This window comes from Anomaloglossus baeobatrachus, chromosome 1 (genome assembly GCF_048569485.1).
Source record: "Anomaloglossus baeobatrachus isolate aAnoBae1 chromosome 1, aAnoBae1.hap1, whole genome shotgun sequence".
Taxonomy (NCBI): Eukaryota; Metazoa; Chordata; class Amphibia; order Anura; family Aromobatidae; genus Anomaloglossus; species Anomaloglossus baeobatrachus.
The window spans coordinates 487,802,806-487,824,447 of NC_134353.1; the positions used below are offsets into that span (position 1 = coordinate 487,802,806).

Here is a 21,642-nt window from a genome sequence, read left to right on the forward strand (position 1 = left end):
CTTACCCGAGGCGAATACCGCACTTTAAATAAGGTGCAGTACTCTGGGGTGACTGGAGCCGCAGGGGCGCTACACTTTCTTGACAACACCTGTGTTAGTTCTACTGCAGCAATACAGGAGTTTCTAATCTACCAAACAGCATTTACAAGGATTTACACTTCAGTGGGGGAGGCTGCACTATTGTGTCTCATTTTACCTCTTTGCTGCACAGACACAGCATTCATGCCTTCTACCCTTTGCCTCTGGACAGACATTGATTTTAGTTTAAAATCCAGGCATAGGGTGATGATTATGATAAAGAAATAGAATGATATGTTATTGTTTAAAGTTTCTGCCTCCCGAGATTCTTCGGCACTTTATTATCAAACGACCTAGAAACGACCTAGTTGTACTGTAAATATGATCCTGGATGGGCATCCACCTTTGAACACTGTTCCAATTTGGTAATATGAATGGGCCACTAAACTCATATGAGCACCAGATCCCCTTCATTGTTTACATTTTTTCATATAATACAGTTACCCACGTTTAGTGATGGCTATACCTGTTATTGCAGATAAGAACAGGCCATCATTTTCAAAGAATATGAAAGCACCTTTAATTCTGATAACACTAGCAACAACATCTCAAAAGTTTTCTGGTTCAGAAATTAAATTACCCATTTCTTAATGATTTTGATGTGCTGAATTCTAATATGGCAAGGAAAACTATTATTTGGCTCTAGTTTCCATGAAATCGAAGAGTTTGGGTTTTACTGTTATGTAAATGAACAAATAATTATAACATGTAGTTATTACTTCCACAAATATAAAACTGCACTTGTATTGTCAAACAAATGTTATTAGATGTATTCAGAGGAAACTCAAGTGTATTTAAATCTATTACATAATTAATTAATTCACATGTCTAAGCACTTTGAACAATTATTATTTTAACTATTAATATATGTTATTGCACAGTACAAAATATATCCTTAGTCACTGGATACTCGGCTCCATTTTACTTGTCTCTTGAATTCAAGAATTGGATTATATCTCTGGTGATTGTCCAACAGTAGTCTGTAAGCATCGAAGGGTTCCAATTACCCTGATATCTTTTTTCCATAGACACAATTTACTGGTGAAATCGCTCACCGTGCTCGTCACTCACTGCTCCGCAGTTTGGTGCAAAGAAATCTAGATGTGAATGCAAGAGATGAATCTTTAATGACATGTTTCAGCCAAGATTATGTTACTCCTGAACCTACCTCCTGAGTCTACCAGCTCTTTATAGTTGTCTGGCATGGTGTTTCCAAGGAAATTTGCTACCACTAACTGGAATGCTACCCATGCAGCCATTTCCTTGCCACGCAGTAGACGATGAAACTCCTCATCTTGCAGAAGCACACGAATCTGAAAACCAAAGAAGACTCCTTCTTTTATCTTTGCATCACTCAACCATGGAAATTTACAAATGAGATACTTGAATGCTTATGCATTTTTGTCCATTGCCTTTACGAAGTTCTTCATGAGACCCAACTTGATATGCAATGGATGTAACAGAATTTTCTGTGGTTTGACAAGTGTTGGATGAAGAATATTTTTAGTCCCTGACTGCAGTGCATTTCTGAGGAACCAGTCTCTTTTCTTGTAGTGTTCTTGTCTTGCTCGACTGTCCCATTCACATAGGAAACAACAGTACTTTGTGTAACCAAGCTGGAGACCAAGCACGAGGTCAACCACTTTTAAGTCACCACAGAGGCTCTGATCCTGATCCTTGTCCTGATCTCCTATTTTGCAACCAAAATACAGGTTGTAGGCTTTCTTAACCATATAAGTCAAGTTTCGCTTTTGTGACTCAAAAGTCACCTCACCACAGATACAGCAGAAATGATCTGCTTTATTAATGCAAGTCCGAGGCATCACTGAATAGCTGAACGATGATATCAGTCGATCACTGAAAATGCTGTGTAACTGATAGAGGGAGAACATGCGCCTTTTATAGAGTTGTGTGATGCAAGTTTAATTAGAATTGCAACATCTTTCTTTCTTTGGCATCTACCATTGGTCAGTTAGAGATGATGCAATATTGATGAAGCAATCTATTAGTCAGTTGGATAGTGCAAAACTGATGACACAAGGCTGATGATGTATTCCTTGCCTAGCGTTGTATCAAAGGCTGTGAGAAATATCAACGCACCCCTGTATCATAAAAACTAGAGCCAATTTCAAAATGTAAGCATCATTTTAATTTTCAGCACCCCAAAATTAGATAAGTCCAACTGTTTTCATGTCTGAACCAATTTTGCTGTTGACTAGTGTAATCTATATAAAAAATACTGTAAATCCAGCAATGCAAACTAATGTATGATATTAAAAGCTAAGTATAAATTTGAATTTATATTCACTGTTAGGATTCAGCTTTGATGCCACCTTGAGCATACTGTACACTGTCCGGATTCAGCAATTTACTGTCACTGCAGAAATTTATATTCAGGACAGAAAATCCATTTAAATACATTAAAGCTCTACTATTTATAACTATCTATATATAATTTCAAGGATTCTTTTGTTTATAAAAGCAGACCATAAAGACACTTTACCTCTTCCTTCCTTTGTTTAACTTTTTTCTCCAACTGGTTCACATCATCTCGTTTCCATAGATAAGTATGTATAATGTTAGAAATTTTGTGGTCTAGCCACTGAAAAACGGGAAAGAAAATGTAAAGTTTTATTCACCAATCTACTTTTGGGTATTGTTTTAAAGTCTGAAGCAAAAATAACTCCTGCATTTGGAATGTTAATTATTATGTCTTCTCTCCAGTAAACAGGAAGCTGAAGCCTTAGAAAGAGAATTGCTGGAAGATTATCGCTTTGGGAAGCAACAACTTATTGAGATATTAGGACACAGCTGTGCAATGGCAATAACCAAGGTTTGTATTGCAGAGAGATTTTTATCAAATTACTAGTTACTATCCTATGCATGGTATACAGTTTGTTAGAATAGCAAGGGGGACACAATTAAGTAATAGACCCCTAAGGTACTATTTTGATAGCTAAAACGAAATATATTACATTGTAACATGGGTTATGTAATGACAGGTCAAGGGCCCCTACCCTGGTCCTCAGACTTGAGACCCTGCGTCCCTTACCTCGGAGGTAGGCTTCATGGCAGCAAGGTTCGAGCCCCCACCGTGACCCTGACTTCAGTCCTGATGTTACACCCCTCTCCCCCACCCTCGAAGCAGTCCAGAAAACACAATAACGAAACCCCAAGGGAGAACGGACACTTGTACACACTGCATTAAAAACACACAAGAAAGACAATATGTGTACAGGGCAGGAAAGAAAAGGGGAATTAAGTAACACATAGCAGTGGAATATTCACACCATTCAATATTGCAACAAAGATCACCATCAACAGGTTCACCAACAAGACTGGTATCACTTCGAGCGAGCTGAAGCTATAATTGGCACTGAGTAGTGAGATCCAGGATCTTATATAGGAAGAGATGAACTTGATTGGCAATTGGAAGCCTGAACTCTTAGCAGAGTTCCCAGGTCAGCAGGAATTAACTCCTGCAAGACTGAGGAACAGAGCACATTAAACGGCCGACGCTCAGCTCTGGCTGAACAACTAGGAGACATCAGGTTGACTGTCAGGCTCTGTAGTGTGAACAGAGCTTGAAATCACTGTGACACCTAATGAGTCTGGACCTGAACACTGCATGACACATTGTGATCTTTCAAATAAGTGGTCATCCTTGCATCTTTGGGTGGGTCAAGTTGCTTATAGGTTACTCTCCACTCTGGCATGTCCATATGTCCAACAGTAAAACAGCCACTGCAAAACTGAACTTTACTGAATTAAAGGGGGGCAGACATGCATTATTTTCTTTTCAGTATAATTTTTTGACCTGTAAATTTCCCAAACTGATTGAAAAAGTGATGATTAATTGATATCAGTTTGCAGCAATAACCATCAGTGTTTCAACCCACTCGATTGCATCTCTCTTGATGATTTATTTCCATTAGTGTTTCAACCCAGTTGATCTCTAGGTAATTTGAATACTAAATAGAGAGCTTCATAATCATTTCTAGAAGGGTATATATGACGTATTGGAAGTATAACCGAAAAAATCTACTTTTGTTTGGCAGGTGTATCCATTGAAAACACTTCCTAAAAAACAACCAACGGTTTTGATCATTTGTGGCCCAGAGCAGAATGGTGCCATTGGCCTGGTCTGTGCTCGAAATCTACGTGCAATTGTAAGTGTCCATCCAAATAAGAAAGTGCACATTATTAACTTTAGACCACCCATGCAGTGAGTTAGTAAGGGGAAAAAATAACCAATTTCTTTTTCACTAACATTTGTACACAACTATATTCTCCTGCTGATGCCTCATGTTTTATATATGAGAAAGAGGTGTCTCATATTCACAGTGAGATCCAAAGATGTGATTAATGCCTGGAATGTGTCCAGTCACAGAGAGAAATCATAGAATAACCTTGACTCTACAATATGGTTATATATTCATAGCTGCTGAACTTTATTAATGTTTTTGAGAACTAATGGTGTCTAACATAATTTTCGTAAAATATTTTATGAAAACAATTTTATAAATGGATAGATATTTTGAGCAGAGGTCACACTACACATTTCACAAAAGGGTATAGATACTCCTCTTAAACATTTTGAATGAAGTTATCTCAGGTGTATAAATAACACCGGCGGCAGGTAAGGAGATGTTCTTCGCTCCTGCGGCTTCATACACAGCGATGTGTGCTGCCGCAGGAGCGAGGAACAACATCGTACCTGTCGCGGCAGCGTAATTTTGAAAAAGTCGGAGCCTGCACCGATGATACGATAACGACGCTTTTGCGCTCGTTAATCGTATCATCTAGGATTTACACACTACGATGTCGAAAGTGACGCCGGATGTGTGTCACTTTCGATTTGACCCCACCGACATCGCACGTGCGATGTTGCAAAGTGCAAAGCCGCCCTTAGGCATGCTGACTACCCTTTCACTGGTGCGTGTACTCGCTTGTGGGCTTTAGTCTAACTGCTCTTTAAAGTGCTATCTCCATTCTGCTTCTGTGCCCCCAGATGGAAGCCTGACAGTGGTAATGTCACACGGCATTTTGCACAAACTTCGCCGCCATTGGGCACTGTTCAGATTGCCAATTCTGACACTCCATCCAATGGTTTCTCTGGTGTCTAGGATCAACCCAGGCATACTTGGGCATCAACCTGCTGTGTGCTGATTCATAGGCAGGTTAGCAAGAGTTAATCTCTGCTGGTCTGCTTGCTCCTTTTGTCACATGTTGTGGGGAAGCTTATCCTATTTGCTGCCCTCCTATTCATACTGGCTTAAACCTTCCACTCATGCCATCTATAGTTCATTCTATGTTGGTCAGTGAGGTGTAGTGTCCCAGACTTAATGGTGAAAGTTGTGCTCATTGCTTGGTGTGGTTATTTACCCCTGTACAGAGTTTACCCCTGTTATTTTGCACTTCCTTCCTGCTCTTGTTATTCTCCTGAATCTTTTATTGTCTTTACATTTATGTATGCATGCTGTGTGACAGTGTTTTTGTTTTCTCCTGTCTGTCTTTATCTGTGGGTTTCATCACACTCCTGTCCCGTTCTTCCCTGGGAAGGGGGAATCAGAATAGGACTGGTCAGGAACAGGGCCAAGAAACAGACTCCACCATCAGGCATATCCTTTAGGTTAAGGGTAGCATAGGGCCCCCTAGTTTGAGGGACAGACTAGAAGCCCCGGTTCCCTACTATCAATTAGTCATAGTGAGAGGTAGCGAGAATCTTTGTCTTAACTTTGAACTTCAATTGAAAAGTGTTTTATTTAACAGCAAGGATAAAGCTGTGGCAGTAACAAAGGTGACATTTGCCTTGGTGCCTTAGGGAGGTCAAAGGCTACTCTTCCAGTTAAACTCTGCTTCCAATTGGATATCAGTTTTGATATCTATCTCCTGTGACATAAGTTTATGCACTATTTTTTTACTGCGACGGACTAACTTTTTGCCTTGTTACTCTATTAACTCTATTCTGTGATATTGCTGATTTTATTATCTCCGTGCTGTAACCTTGTGCACTCTCCATGTATTAAGATGTTGATTTGAGTTGTGCTCAAAAGTTTACATACCCTGGCAGATTTTTTCCTCTCTTTGTCTTTTTTCAAAGAATATCATTGATAACACAAAAACTTTTTTTCCTCTCATGGTTAGTGAGTGAAGCCATTTATATTCAAAATATTGTCTTTTCTCTTTTTAAATCATAATGACAACCAAAAACATCCAAATGAATTTGATCAGAAGTTCACATACCCCAGCTCTTAATAGCTTAAAGCTTTTGTGGTAGTTGTGGATGAGGCTCTTTATTTTCTCACATGGTAAAGCTCCACATTATTCTTGGTAAAAATCCTCCAGTTCCTGTAAATTCCTCGGCTTTCTTGCATGAACTGTACGCTTGAGTTCTCCCCAGAGTGGCTCAATGATATTGAGATCAGGAGACTGAGATGGCCACTCCAGAACCTTCACTTTGTTCTGCTCTAGCCAATGACAGGTCGACTTGGCCTTGTGTTTTAGATAGTTATGTTGGAATGTCCAAGTACGTCCCATGCACAGGTTCCAGGCTGATGAGTGCAAATTTGCCTCCAGTATTTGCTGATAACATGCTGCATTCATCTTTCTTTCAACTTTTCCCAAGTTTCCTGCGCCTTTGTAGCTCACATAGACCCACATCATCAGCGATCCACCTCCGTGCTTTACTGTAGGAATGGTGTTCCTTTCATCATAAGCCTTGAAGCTGTGATGCCCCAGGGCTATGAGGTACTCGGTCACAGGCGATGTATTGCTGGGAAGATGTCACTGGGTGGCCGTTGTCCGGATTCATGACCCTAGGGGGCGCTTTTAAAAGGGGAAATATTTCCGGAGGAGAGGAAATAAAGGTTTTTGTCGTGACACCACTTGCGGGTTCCAGCTATTTAGTGGAGCTGCCGCTGCTACTGGGGCTGATGTTGGTGGCAGCCTGGATGTTGGGCCCCAGGAGATAGATGATGTTGTTGGGCGCTTAAAGAAGGTAGGCCACACAAGGGATTGCAGTGTAACTGATTTCTTTACACACAGCTTTCGTATGGCTGGCAACCCAAAGATGGCTGGTCCTTACCACTGGTCCCCTTAGTCTCAGTGCTGGTGTGGCGACCTGGTGATTTCTTTCCCCTGCACCTGACTCTGGTTGGTGGGTCCCCATGGCTTGGAATGTCTGGGGGTCATCTCCTTGTAGTCTCTCAGTCTTAGTCTGTATAACAGGTAGCTTGAACCCTGTGGGGTCGGTTTCTCTTGTCCTGTTCCCCGGTTCTCCCGTTGCTACGTTGTCCTGAACTTTACGGTCAGTGAGGTCCTGGATGGTCCCCTTACTGTGCAGATTTTATCAGGTCTGCCTGGAGCATTTGCCTGACCTAGGATTCTGTACCCAATTGGTGCTATGGTTCCGGGAGTACGCCACCGTACTCCACCGCCAAGCACACGCCTGGGCCCTCAGGTCACCGTTACACTCTTCTGCCAGTTCGGTTACGTCCATCTCCTCTCACTTCCATTTACTGACTGTCTGACCCCTTCCCTCTGGTTGTCGTCTAGTGGACTGGATCGGCTTCACTCCAACCCTAGCCCGTCACCAGTCTTTGGGAATGGGGAAAACAGGGATTAAAATGAGTATTTTGCTGTTACCGGCAGTGGTCTTCTGGGTACCTGGGGGTAGGCCGTGAATCTTTGACAGGGTACAGTATCTTGTAGCTCTTGATGGCTAAAGGGGCGCTACATTGACAGCTCTCGAAATGTAATGTCTATGGTTGTGGCCAAAAAGTTCGATTTTGGTCTTATGCAGGATCACTCTTTGATGATCCGAGACTGTGCGATGCACCGCCACAGTGGAATGTAGGCTTGCGCTCCATATTACAGAATGTAAAAGTCAGAGGCGGTCCTGTGTGCGTGATGTAGCTTAGGTCACGCTGACAGGGAAGAAACTAGGCGTAGAACGCACGTGATGCGTTCCACGCTAGCATGGGGATTCTGTGAAGGAAGAAGCGGACCCGGAAATGTATAGTATACTCGTGTATCCTGTGTCTCCTGCAGTCTATTTAGGCAGATGAATTTGAGCAGGAAGTAGACACGGCACACCATATATGAACTGAGAAACGATGGAAATGTTAAGGGATTTGTTTATGTAAACTTGCCAGCATGTGCTGTTATTTACTGGATGAGAGGGTTTCAATGAGCCCTTTGTTTGGCATATATCTTTACAGCCCAGTATGTGACGACCATGCTTGGTGAAAATTGGCGCAGTATATGCGCACAAGGGTTTTGCTCCCCTGAAGAATCTGCCCAGAAGAAACGCGTTGGGAGCGTTCTATTTCTCTTATGATTCCGTTCCTGATCTTGATTACTTAATAAGGAGGAATCTTGCTGGGACTGCTAATTTACCAATGTATGTAAAGTGCTATGGAATTAATAGCGCAATATAAATGAAGAAATTATTATTATTATTTACAAATGGGTGAGAGTGTTCCGTTTGTTTACAATTTATGTGTGGGAATATAAGGCAATAATTGGGAATGCTACTCTTCTCAGATTGTAAATAATTTTCTCTTGCTGACGCTATTTTGGTTTGTACTTTCCCCTGGCGGGCGGTTCCTGTGGGTATGTGAAACTATTCATATATATATATTTACAATATTGGGAAGCATTAGTCTGTGGTTGGGACGACGCTTATACAGGCGGTTCCTGTGGGTATGTGAAACTATTCATATATATATATTTACAATATTAGGAAGCATTAGTCTGTGGTTGGGACGACTCTTATACAGGCGGTTCCTGTGGGCGTTTGATAATAATTGTTTATATTTGTATATTTACAATAATATGAAGTATTAGTTTGTCGTTGAGACGACTCCTATTGGGTTCAGTATAGATGAATGTAGTCTTTTTCTCTTTTATTGTGCCATAGCACGCATGTTGATCAGTTTGAACTTGGTGGTCTACTTGCGGTGTATAATGTTTGTTTACTATGTGTGTTTTAAAATGGACCTAGATCATTTTATATGTTGAGCTTATTAAAAGTTATATCTTAGGACTTTTTCTTTTGTACACCTTGCTATTTGACGATTTTGGTCTCATCACTCCAAATTTCCTTGTTCCAGATGTTTGGAGGCTTGTCTCTGTGCTGTTTGGCGTATTGTAGGCGTATTGTAGGCGAGATACTTTGTGGCATTTGCGCAGTAATAAATTTCTTCTGAAAATGCGACCATTCAGCCCATTTTTCTTCAACTGCCTCCTTTATTGTTTATCTTTAAACAGCAACACCGCTAGTGTTCAGTGAGGCCTATATTTCAGCTGATGTTATTTGTGGGGTTTACTTTGCATCCCGAGCAGTTTTCCTGGCAGTTGTAGCCAAAAATTGTGTTGGTCTACCTGATTGTGGTTTGGTTTTTATAGAGCCCCTGATTTTCCCTTTGGTACTCACAGCTGGAACACTGCTGACTGGCATTATCAATTCTTTGGATATCTTTTTGTATCCCTTTACTGTTTTATACAGTTCAACTATCTTTTCCTGTAGATCCATTGACAATTCCTTTGCTTTCCCCATGACTCACAATCCAGAAAGATCAGTGGCTGGATGAAAGATGCAAGAGTCTGTCTGGATCCCAGAAGCTCACTAGCTTTTATGCACACACACTGATTACAAGCAGAGAGGCCACAGGTGAGGTTTTTAACTTTATTAGCCATTCAAACCCATTTGTGTCAACTTTTGTGCATGTATCAGGCCAAAATCATCAGGGTATGTGAAGTTTTGATTAGAGTTGAGCGCGGTTCGTGGTTCTCCAGTTCGCGGTTCGAGTGATTTTGGGGGCTGTTCTAGATCGAACTAGAACTCGAGCTTTTTGCTAAAGCTCGATAGTTCTAGTTACGTTCGAGAACGGTTCTAGCAGCAAAAAGACAAGCTAATTACTAGCTGGCTTTCCGCTGTAATAGTGTGAGTCACTCTGTGACTCACACTATTATGAAATTTCAGCGTATAGTGTGTGGGAACAGCGCATTGAGATCACTGCTGTTTGGATAATGGCGATCACCATTTTTTTTTTTTCCTTGTCTTCCTTCCCTAAACGCGCGCGTGTAGTGGGGCGGGCCAGCATGTCAGCCAATCCCAGACACACACACAGCTAAGTGGACTTTTAGCCAGAGAAGTAACGGCATGTGTGATAGGATGTCCATGTCACATGTCCCTGCATTATAAAAACGGACATTTTCCTCCAGCACGCCATTATCTGCCTTCTGCGTCTGGGTGTCAGTCACCGCTGGCGTAGCTCCTGTCTCCGATACTGCTGTGTACGCTCTACACACAGCGCTATACAGAATAGGGATAGAAGTTTCTATTAGTCCTTGTAAGGGCTAATACCGGCAGGGTCAGAGCCATAGGTGACAGTCAGGTCCGTGAAAACAGATTTTAACAGCTTCACAAGATGACAGCGTCTGTGTAGCTAAGGTCAGGGATTTCCTCGCTGCATTTCCCCATTAGGAGGAATAGAAAGGGAGGCTTCCTTTCCTCTACCCAGACCCACAGCCCTGCCAATGTACCCTCCTGCCCTTTGCACACTCAAGCTCATTGTTACTAAGCCATTAGGTGGACTTTGCACGTTGCGACATCGGTAACAATGTGTTACCGATGCTGCAGCGATAGTCCCGCCCCCGTCGCACGTGCGATATCTAGTGAAAGCTGTCGTAGCGATTATTATCGCTACGGCAGCTTCACACGCACTTACCTGCCGTGCGACCTGCCTCCTTCCTTAGGGGGGCGGGTCGTGCGGTGTCACAGCGACGTCACACGGCAGGCGGCCAATTGAAGCGGAGGGGAGGAGATGAGCAGGATGTAAACATCCCGCCCACCCCCGTCCTTCTCATTGCAGCCGGCGGCAGGTAAGGTGATGTTCCTCGCTCCTGCGGCTACACACACAGCGATGTGTGCTGTCGCAGGAGCGAGGAACAACATCGTACCTGTCGCACCATCGGCATTATGGAAATGTCGGAGGCTGCAGTGATGATACGATAACGACGCTTTTGCGCTCATTCATCGTATCAAAAAGGTTTTAAACGTTGCGATATCGACTGCAACGCCGGATGTGCGTCACTTTCGATTTGACCCCATCGACATCGCACGTGCAATGTCGCAACGTGCAAAGCTGCCCTTATACTAGCAAACAATGAGTAAACTTAGTGGCATCCTAAAAGTGGCTGTTGGACTTCCATTAGTGTCCCACTGGTGCAAAGCTATTTGCAGCACCACTGCATTGCACACTCAAACTCATTGTTACTAAGCCATTATACTAGCAAACACTGAGTAAACTTAGTGGCACCCTAAAAGTGGCTGTTGGACTTCCATTAGTGTCACACTAGTGCAAATCTATGTGCCGCACCCCTGCATTGCACACTCAAACTCATTGTTACTAAGCTATTATACTAGCAAACACTGAGTAAACTTAGTGGCATCCTAAAAGTGGCTGTTGTACTCCATTTGTGCCCCACTGGTGCCAAGCTATTTCCAGCACCTCTGCATTGCACCCTCCTGCTCTGTTTTTAATAAGCTATAATAATAGCAAAAAATGCTGCCATTTAGTGGCATCCAAAAAGTGGCTGTTGTACTCCATTTGTGCCCCACTGGTGCCAAGCTATTTCTAGCACCTGTGCATGACACCCTCATGCACATTTTGCAACGCTATTTTTATAGCAAACTCAGGGAATTCCTTACTGCATTTCATCATTAGGAGGGATAGAAAGTGAGGCTTCCTTTACTGTCCTGGTACACACAGAACACGGCCACTGTACCCACCTGCCCACTTTTGCCACGCTATTTAATTTGCCCAAAGAGCTGACACTTTTTCTGCCATCCTAAAATTGTCTGGAATACTAAGATATTGTTCCTTTGCTGCCAAGCAAGGTACAACACCTGTGCATTCTACACTCCTTTCCATTTCTGGAACGCAATAATTAACTGCAGGTAGTCCAGCCAATCTTTCACGAAGGTGCAGGCGTGGATATGTTTCCTTCATCCAATGGTGGTTCTCTCGATGTCTGACAGCTCAACAATACCATCTGTTTGCACTTAAAAAACAAGTGACGACCTGCGAATCACACTCCCGCTTACGGGTAACAGGGTGGAAGTTCAGTGTGAAAAAGCATGTGTGACTGCTGTCCCCACAGTCACAGAGGATAAAGAGCACGCAGATGCACGTGATGGAGCAGGCGGTGGTTGCACAGCCCCGCTAGGCCGCATTGTAGCACAGTGAAATTCCCTTTGCGACTTATGCTTCATTTTAAGTCTTGTATTTGGTGGGATCCACAGTATCCAGCAAAACCACGCAACATGAAAAGCACTGTTTGCAGTTGGGTTCATAAATGCTTCTTTCACTTTCCCAAAACAAACAATAAGAACCATGCATTAAATTGAAATAATAGAACAATCTATTCAGTTGCCTACTGCTTGCTAAGCCCTCTGCGTAGCAGCAGTAATTGTGTGTTTGTGTGTGTTTGTGTGTGTGTGTGTGTGTGCGAAGACAACTTACTAGTGGCGCATCACAAGAGCTTCCCAGTTATCTACCTAAACATAGACAAAACACATCACCCACCCTGAATACTCTTGTTAGCTGAACCCTCACAGATAAGGCAGATGATAACAGTGTGAATGCAAACCACACAGCTTTGCAACACAGTCATGTAAATATTGAAAAGCAACATTCAATGCAAACATGTGTCGCTGTCCCTCTATGATTTAAACTGTACGTGACAATTTGACAGTGCAGAGGCAGCAAGTGTGATTGTCTATATAGTCGTCCTACCCAGAACAGATATGTGTTTTCATAATAAAACAAAGTGTTGCATGCACGCATTACTGTCTGGGCACAGCCTACCGTACCCGGGTAATGGGATGTCCAGTTGCCATAAATACAGACTTTACGCTCCTATCATGGTTAACAGTATAGACAGCACCGGAAGAATGTTGGTCTGTGCACAGGATGCTTCTCACTGGCGTTACGGTACTCCTCACCAAACTCCAAAATGACTTCCCTCACAATTGAGCGAAGTGTTTCCGCGGTTGCTCCTTCCTGTGTGCCGATTTACCCCAGCCGCAGCCTAACTCCAGTGTTTCGCCAACTGAGTATGCTCTGCCTGACTGTGTCATTCCTGAGGCAAAGTCTTAATTTTGGGCTACAGCGCATGCTCGTTTGGACTGTGCCTGAGTTATTCTGCGACCTGCGGTTCAACACACTTACACAGGGCCCTGGTGCATGACTCACTTTCGGGAGGCCACTAAAACTAACTGCACCCAACATCAGCCCCATGTGTCCCCTTACACTGCAGTGGCGGTCTCCACTGACCTCAATACTGAGAGTGGCATCACGAAAATACATATAAAGAAGCAACCTAAGTGTGACCAGACTCTTCCTCCACGTGGAGTCCCTGAAGGTAATGCACCAACACAACACCTGTGGGGCTTCACACTGACTGAGAAAAGACTCTTTGCACAGGTACTTGCACTCCGTGCCGGGTCTAAGTCCTGTGTTGTGCATAGACAGCATGCTGAAGCGGATAGTCTTTTTTTCAGAAACTGTATTTCATGCTACTGAGCATGCTCAGGCACTTACTGAATCAGAGGCTAGGTCGGGTAATGAACTCTTTGGCCCTGCCCCTGATGTGGGGAGCCCATATAGACCACAGGGAATCAGGTGTCCTGACAATTTGTCCAGGCTACTCCCAACAGGCTTGCAGAGGGTCTAAGTCCTGTGTTGTGCCTAGACAGCATGCTGAAGCGGATAGTCTTTTTTTCAGAAACTGTATTTCATGCTACTGAGCATGCTCAGGCACTTACTGAATCAGAGGCTAGGTTGGGTAATGAACTCTTTGGCCCTGCCCCTGATGTGGGGAGCCCATATAGACCACAGGGAATCAGGTGTCCTGACAATTTGGCCAGGCTACTCCCAACAGGCTTGCAGAGGGCCGCCCGTATGACTTGTCACCTCATTGTTGTTGGTCAGACGATGACTGTGGAGGTGTTTTGGTTGTGGCAGCCATGAGGTCATCATTCAAGTGGCGGTTCAAAATAGGACGCTAGTTATGCCACTCATGACGTGTCACTCTGCTTTTGTCTCCAGGAGGTGCATTGTGGTCCACCCTGGTTTGGGACGGACCCAGGTTATAAAAGGGGCTGGAGCCAAGAAGAAGGTGCCCAGTTTTCTATTATGCTCCGAAAGAGCACACCTCCATGTGTTGAACCCATTGCGGCTTTAGGCCAGAGGTAGGCAGGGATAGGTCATCGATGCAGGCTGCCACCACAGTTGGTAACGCAGAACGTTTAAGAACAGCTCCTGTCCTACCAGTCCTGCTAGTGCAGCAGAGTGGCATAAACAGGCCTGCTGCTGCTGATGCGCCTGCTGTCCACAGGTGTGTCCCCTACGCACACGGACTGCGTAACCAATGGCCCCTGTGTTGTTAACAGGGAGTTCCGGGGCTGGGTGGTCGTGTGGACCCTGTCACGCTAACAGGGCTCCAAGTCTCCAGATCGAGTTGCGTCTAACTCGGTTCAGGCTAGCGGTAACATAGTATATACCACCTTATCCAAATCTGCCAGTCCCAGCATACCAGATGTTGTTTCTTCAGCAAATGTTAATGTTGCTTAACCACCAAACCCACGGACACAAACTTTTTTACCCTTTCCAACACACCTGTTCCCCTTTCCACCAGCATCTGTCCTTTTTCAACTCAGTTTGTATATGACCAAAAATGCAACTCTGCAGAGACACCGTACTCAACGCCGTCTCAGCACAGCAGCCAGCCCTCGGTCCCTCAGATGTGGACAAGTAAGACCATTTCCTCCTATCGATGAAAAAGCGTTGAGATTCACTCTGTGCACCACTGGTGTTTAGTGGAAAAGCAGATGTAAGATTGCGTACCACCTACTCCTGCATACGTGCGTCTCTTTCTATGGCAGGAGTTATTTCGCAAAATGTTGTGTTGTACCGGGGATCTAACAGTGTGGCAACTCAGTAGTCAGCATGACTTGTAATTCGTACAATCCGAGGGTCATGTTGTAGGTAGTGCAGCAAGAAGGCGCTCATGTGTCTTGAGCATCCAGGAGGACCAAGTCCTTGGTGTGTTGGTGGCGGAGAGGTGAGAATCGTGCCTCCTTCCTCTGCCCTCTCCCCACAACCTCGCACAACCAAAATGTGAGCAAGCTCTCACTAATCTGCTGAGTCTTCCATGCCCATCGCCAGTTCGTCCTCCATTTCTTCCTGGGCTCCTGCACCTTCCTCAACTGTTTTGCTGATACTATGCTCCCTTGATAATCCCTCTCCCCCACCGTACCATGACTGCCGCCAAGGTGCCGCTGACCGTCTGGACCTTGTAGATCTTGTAGATCTTGTTATCCTTTCCACATATGACTCCTCCAGTACTTCCTCCCTTCCTCTTGGACCAACACCTGACTCCGAATAATACTTACAGTGTGTTCCATCATGTAGATGACAAAAGTTGTCACGCTGAGAATGTCATCGCCAGTGTTAAACATCTGCGTCGACATTTGTAAACTGTGTAGAACGGTGCATATGTCCTTGATCTGACACCACTCCAGCAGCGTAATCTGCACCACCTCTGGATCAAGTTAGCCCAGGGTATACGTCATAATAACGTATTTCAGCTGGGCTCTGCGGTGCTGCCACAGACGCTGCAACATGTGCAGATTAAAATTCCTGCATGACGGAACATCGCATTTCTGACGTTTAACCGCCAGACCTTAAGGGCGGCTTTGCACATTACAACATCGCAGGTGCGATGTCGGTGGGGTCAAATTGAAAATGACGCACATCCGGCATCGCATGCAACATCGTAGTGTGTAAAGCCTAGATGATACGATTAACGAGCGCAAAATCGTCGTAATCGTATCATCGGTGCAGCGTCGGCGTAATCCATAATTACGCTGACGCGACGGTCCGATGTTGTTCCTCGTTCCTGCGGCAGCACACATCGCTGTGTGTGAAGCCGCAGGAGCGAGGAACATCTCCTACCGGCGTCACTGCGGCTTCCGTAGGATATGCGGAAGGAAGGAGCTGGGCAGGATGTTTACATCCTGCTCATCTCCGCCTCTCCGCCGCTATTGGCCGCCTGCCGTGTGACGTCGCTATGACGCCGCACGACCCGCCCCCTTAGGAAGGAGGCGGGTCGCCGGCCAAGCGACGGTCGCAGGGCGAGTGAGTGCGTGTGAAGCTGGCGTAGCGATAATTTTTGCTACGCCAGCTATCACACGATATCGTACCTGCGACGGGGGCGGGCACTATTGCGTGCGACATCGCAACATCGGCTTGCGATGTCGCAACGTGCAAAGCCCGCCTAAGACTTCAGGAGTGATGAAAGTTGTTGAGCTACTGGGTGCGAACGATGGAAGTGAGTGTGCCCGCTGTACAAGGCCATGTAGGCCGGTATGTTGTTTTAAAAATTGCTGGAGAATCAGATTAAACACGTGAGCAATACAAGTCACGTGTGTCACATGGGCCTAACGAAGGCATGCTGCCATGTTTTCATCATTGCCGCACACAGCTGTTAAATCACCACCGTAGTCCGCTACGTCAATTTGTACTCCTGTCGCAAGGTGACAACGTGTTCCTTTCGTGCATAGTGCTGATGATGGGAGAGGAGTCGACGCCAGCGGCGCAGGTGGACACAGGTTATGCTCACCCACTGGGATGCGTTACCTTGACAGATGCAGAACCACAGGCTGAATGCAGGTGGTGGGTATCTCACAGATGAAGTACCATCATTCAGCTACAACCAATGGGAAGACACAACACCCTTTTTTAGGCCCCTCCTGTCTGAAAACCACTGCCAGACATAGCTATGAACCTCTGGTTACTGTTACCCCCACTTTAGTTTTATGAGTTTGTGTGCTTGTTACCTGACTACTTTTCCTGCTTGCTGTTTAGGTACCTTGTTGGCCGATTTGCATTTCACCTCTGCTTGTTTTCTGATTAAGTCCTGTTCCTCTTCCTCAATTAATGTTTTGACCCTGCATGACTACTATTCTCTGGAACTGCAGCCTTCCACAGGTATTGATCAACTTGGGCCCTGTATCATTCAACATCACTGTATAGGGATTAAAGGGTTTCAGGGTTCTGGGGGTCCAGCTTGGTGAGTGGGTTCCCTCTAGCCTATCCTTTACAGCCCGTCTGAGTGTGTCAATCCAGGCAGGCGTTACACCGTGCCCTCGACAGAAGGACATGTAGGCCGGGATAGTGTTTTAAAAATTGTTGGAGATTCGGATTCAACACGTGAGCCATACAAGGCACGTGTGTCACATTGCCCTGAAGAAGGGCCGCAGACTGATTAGCATCATTGTCGCACCTGGCATTCCCTGGCTGCTGGTTGAGTGGAGACAACCATTGATGAAACTCGGTCTCACTCTGCAGAGCTAACCGTCCACAATTCCTCAGCGGTATCTCACATTTCCCCTACATTTCAAAGTAAACATTTGACCGCCTGATGGCCTTGAGCTCTGCTGCCAGCATAGTAAGGAGGTGTGTTGGATTCCTTGGGCGCAGTTACAAGGAAGGGTGGCCTGACCACACAGGGTTTGGGCTGAGGTGCAGGAACAACACGAGGTTGATGAGGCAGAAGCAGTGGAGGAACTTGTACATACAGAGGAAGGATTAAAACACACAACTCGTGGGGATGGAAAGACTTGTACAGCAGACCCTTCTCCATCTCTCACCATAGTTACTCAGTGCCCAGTCAGCAACATGTAACTCCCCTGTCCATGCTTACTGGTCAAAGCATCTGTGGTGAAATGCACCCTGTCACACACACAGAGTTTCTCAAGGAATCGGTAATGTTGTGTGCGACCTGCTGTGGTAGCGCGGGCACGCCTTTCTTGGAGAAGGAGTGGCGAATGGCCATCGGCTCTTGGGGCACTGCAATGGGCATAAGGTCTCGAAAATCCTCGGTCTCAAAAGGGTGTAAAGGCAGCCTTTCTGTAGCCAACAAGTTGCAGATGCTGAAACTCAACCTCTTAGGCATGTCATGCCCTTCGAAAAGCATGTAAAACACAGCGAGGGGACTCCAACCACAGTCTCCCTCGTTGCCACTAATTGGGCCACACACACCCCACTTGACTGGCATCAGTTGATGCCCCTTTTCAAAATGAAACAGATGCTTTGCATGAAGCACTCTCAAAAATACGCTTGCCTTTCGCCTCCCCTGGCTGACCCAGGGGAAGAAAAGTCCTCTGAGAGCCATGTCCACATTGTCAGTGGACAGACACATGTGCTTATCTGCCAGCAGACCCCCAGCAGCAGTGAAGACAGGTTCCGAGAGAACGCTGGCTGCAGCACACGACAAGATCCCCAAGGCGTACGTGGCAAGCTCAGGCAATTTATCCAGATTGGAAGCCTAAAATGAGCAGGGCTCAAGTTGCACAGTAATGGCATCGATGTTTCCTTGCATATACTCATATATCTGTGTCTCCTCCTCTTTTTCCTTGTCCTGCTCTTTTGTTTTTGCATGAGTATATGTCCTTGTCACTTTCCCATGTGTTTGTGTTGTGTTGTGAGTTGTTTGTCACCTTTTGGACACCTTTGAGGGTGTTTTCTAGGTGTTTTTATGTGTTTGTGATTGCCTGCCATTGTTTCCTATGTGGTTCGAGTGGTTCGTCGAACGTTCGCCGAACCAAACTCGAACGAGGCCTCCGTTCGGCGAACCGAACTCGAGCCGAACCGCGGCTGGTTCGCTCATCTCTACTTTTGATTAAGAAGACAAAACAATCACTGATCTCAGGGAGACCAGCCAGAGAAAACTCCCGGCAGCCAGCGAGGGTGCTCAACACAGTGAAATCCTAGGTGCATTGCCTCCTGGGAAGTATGCAACTCAAAAAGGTCCGTGGAACCTCTGTTAGGAGTCTTGACATGGAAAATAAACGGAAAAGGACCTAGCCAAGGAGTGTCTGTTTTTAGGAGACCACCATAACCACCATTTTAAGTGACCCTTTTAGTCAATATCCAGCTCTTGACGAGTTTAATGATATGACAAGGGAAATACCAAGGCCAGGTATCCATCCACAGACATCTGTTTTGGGGTTTTGCCCCTCATCAGTGTGGAGTAGGATTCTGGCTAGGTGGGAGCAATGCCTAGTACCTAGGATTTCACTGTTTTGAGTGCCCTCGCTGGCTGCTGGCAGTGCTTTCTCTGGCTGGTCTCCCCGAGTTCAGTAATTGTTTTGTCTTGCTGGTCTACTAGGCATTGCTCCCACCTAGCCAGAATCCTACTCCACACTGATGAGGGGGCAATACCCCAAAACAGCTGTCTGTGGATGGATACCTGGCCTTGGTATTTCCCTTGTCATATCTTTAAACTCATCAAGAGCTGGATATTGACTGTAAGGGCCACTTAATATGGTGGTTATGGTGGTCTCCTAAAAAGAGACACTTCTTGGCTAGGTCTTTCCCGGAGGGATATATGGCTATTTTCTGTGTCGAGACTCCTAACAGAGGCTCTACGGACCTTTTTGATTTGGAAAACTTTTGATCAGGGTCATATGGATGTTTTTGGTTGTCATTATGATTTAAAAAGAGAAAACACAGTTTGATAATGAATGGCTTCACCCAACCACTAACAATGAGTGGAAAAAAGATTGTGTGTTATCATTCATATTCTCTGAAAAAAGGCCAAGAAAGCAAAAAATCTGCCAGGGTATGTAAACTTTTGAGCACTTATTTATCTTGTAAGACTGATCATGATTACTGTTCTGTGACATGAATATGGATATAGTATTGTGCTTTTCCACTTTGGTTACTACTCCTGCATTGGAGAGCACTCTTCACCTTAATTTAAAAGTTGTATTTGACTGACACTGAAGCAGCAAGGTTTGTTGATCGTTTTGAGCCATTTGTAATGAGAATGATCGGTTGTTAAAATGTTTAGAATCTTATGAACTACAGTCAAACGAACAAACTACAAAGGGATGCCATAGAATAACTAACAAAGGATCACAGTTACAACATAAACTGGTATAGTGGCAATCCCTACCAAAAATTTTCAGACAAAGAAACTTAATAGTATCCCATTGGACCAGCTAACTGCAAACATATTTCTTCTTCAGGCTATTAAAATTCCTTGTAGGAAGAGCGTGTTCTCAATAATCACTCAATGTATTCTCCATTTCACTGTTCTTTCTGCAAAATCTTTTTTTTTCCTAAACAATTTAATTTCTGTGACTTTTTCTGTTTTACAAAAATAGTATATTTATATGCAAAAATGTGCTGAATGATAAAAGCCTCAGAATTGTGGAGAATTAAGCTATGATGCTTGGCACAGTGTGAATGACCTAAGCACACCTGAGGTTTCAGGGAGCAGATGCATTCTCCATGGGATGCCAGCAGGGAGGTCTTGTTTTGTAAAAGATACTGCATTGCACAGTGGCAGTACCCAGAGGATTTAGGTTCTTTTCACTAAATAATTAAACAACTTATTTTTGCCTCTACAGATTGTTTCAGTTTTTAACGTTTGTTTCCACTTAATATTATCCTTGACTTTAATAGTTGGAATTTACAGAACTGTTGGTGCCTGCTTTAGACATCACAGGTTCACAGATCGTGTTGTTTTCTGTTCTGCTTAAATAAAAATTTATGGTACTGGAACGTGTGAGTCAAGTGTCCTGTGTCTCAGTGGTGGCTCCTACAAAAAAAAAAATTCTTTTGACAGACATTCTTGCTTCTCATCACATGATTCGGATTCACGCCTTATATACTAAAAGGTCGGCACTCTGCGAAAAAGTGGGCATATGCTTTAGGGAAGGACTGCAAGTCGTGTAATACAGTATATAGTAAAATAACTTCAGTACTGAAAGATGAATAATGCGTTATTCCTGAAAATAAGGCTTTATAAGGCTAAGTGCGCACACAAAGTATTTGGTGCGGTTTTTTTTATAAAGGAAGTTGATGGGGGAAGGGCTGAAAAACGCACCAAGAATTGACATGCCGCAGATATATGCAACATGTGCACAACACTTCAGGATTCTCATTGACTTGAAATAAACTCCTTTTTTCATCTCTCAGTGCTGAGGTTACTCTAATATATCTGATTCACGCATTGTTCTTCAAGTTGTAGGGTACAAGGTAAATGTAAACATTTGAAGGAAAGTGAATTACTATTACAGCAGAAACATTATTTCTAAGGAAAAAAAATATATAAAATGAGTTTACCAGTACTATAATATTGATGACTTAAAGGGGTGGTTCACCCCTTTTTCATTATTTGCTAGATCGATATTATGTTGAGAAACAATGTTTTTCCCAAATACCTCACATTGGCAATAATGCCTATGAGCGGCGCTATTGCGTACCGCTCTTCCCCATTGTGTGACCCCTAGGGCATCATGACCTTGGGGATCCGGTGATGTGTACCGCCCCAGGGCTATGGGGTACTCGGTCCCATGCGGTGTACTACTGGGACGTGTCACTAGGTGGCCTTTGCTCGGTTCCGTGACCTTGGGGGTCACTTTAAAAGGGATTTATGTACAGGGGAATATTTAATAAACTTTATGTCGTGACGCCACTT

At 44.5% G+C, this 21,642-nt stretch overlaps 1 protein-coding gene across 1 annotated transcript in view; it reads left to right on the forward strand.

Annotated features, from left to right (window-relative positions):
* The window catches only part of YJEFN3 (YjeF N-terminal domain containing 3), a 411,568-nt gene that overhangs the window by 222,279 nt on the left and 167,647 nt on the right, over positions 1–21,642 (forward strand). The window contains exons 2-3 of the mRNA XM_075315464.1: positions 2,803–2,911; positions 4,137–4,247. Coding sequence (XP_075171579.1) covers positions 2,803–2,911; positions 4,137–4,247 — 220 coding nt within the window. The remainder of the gene's footprint in view (positions 1–2,802; positions 2,912–4,136; positions 4,248–21,642) is intronic.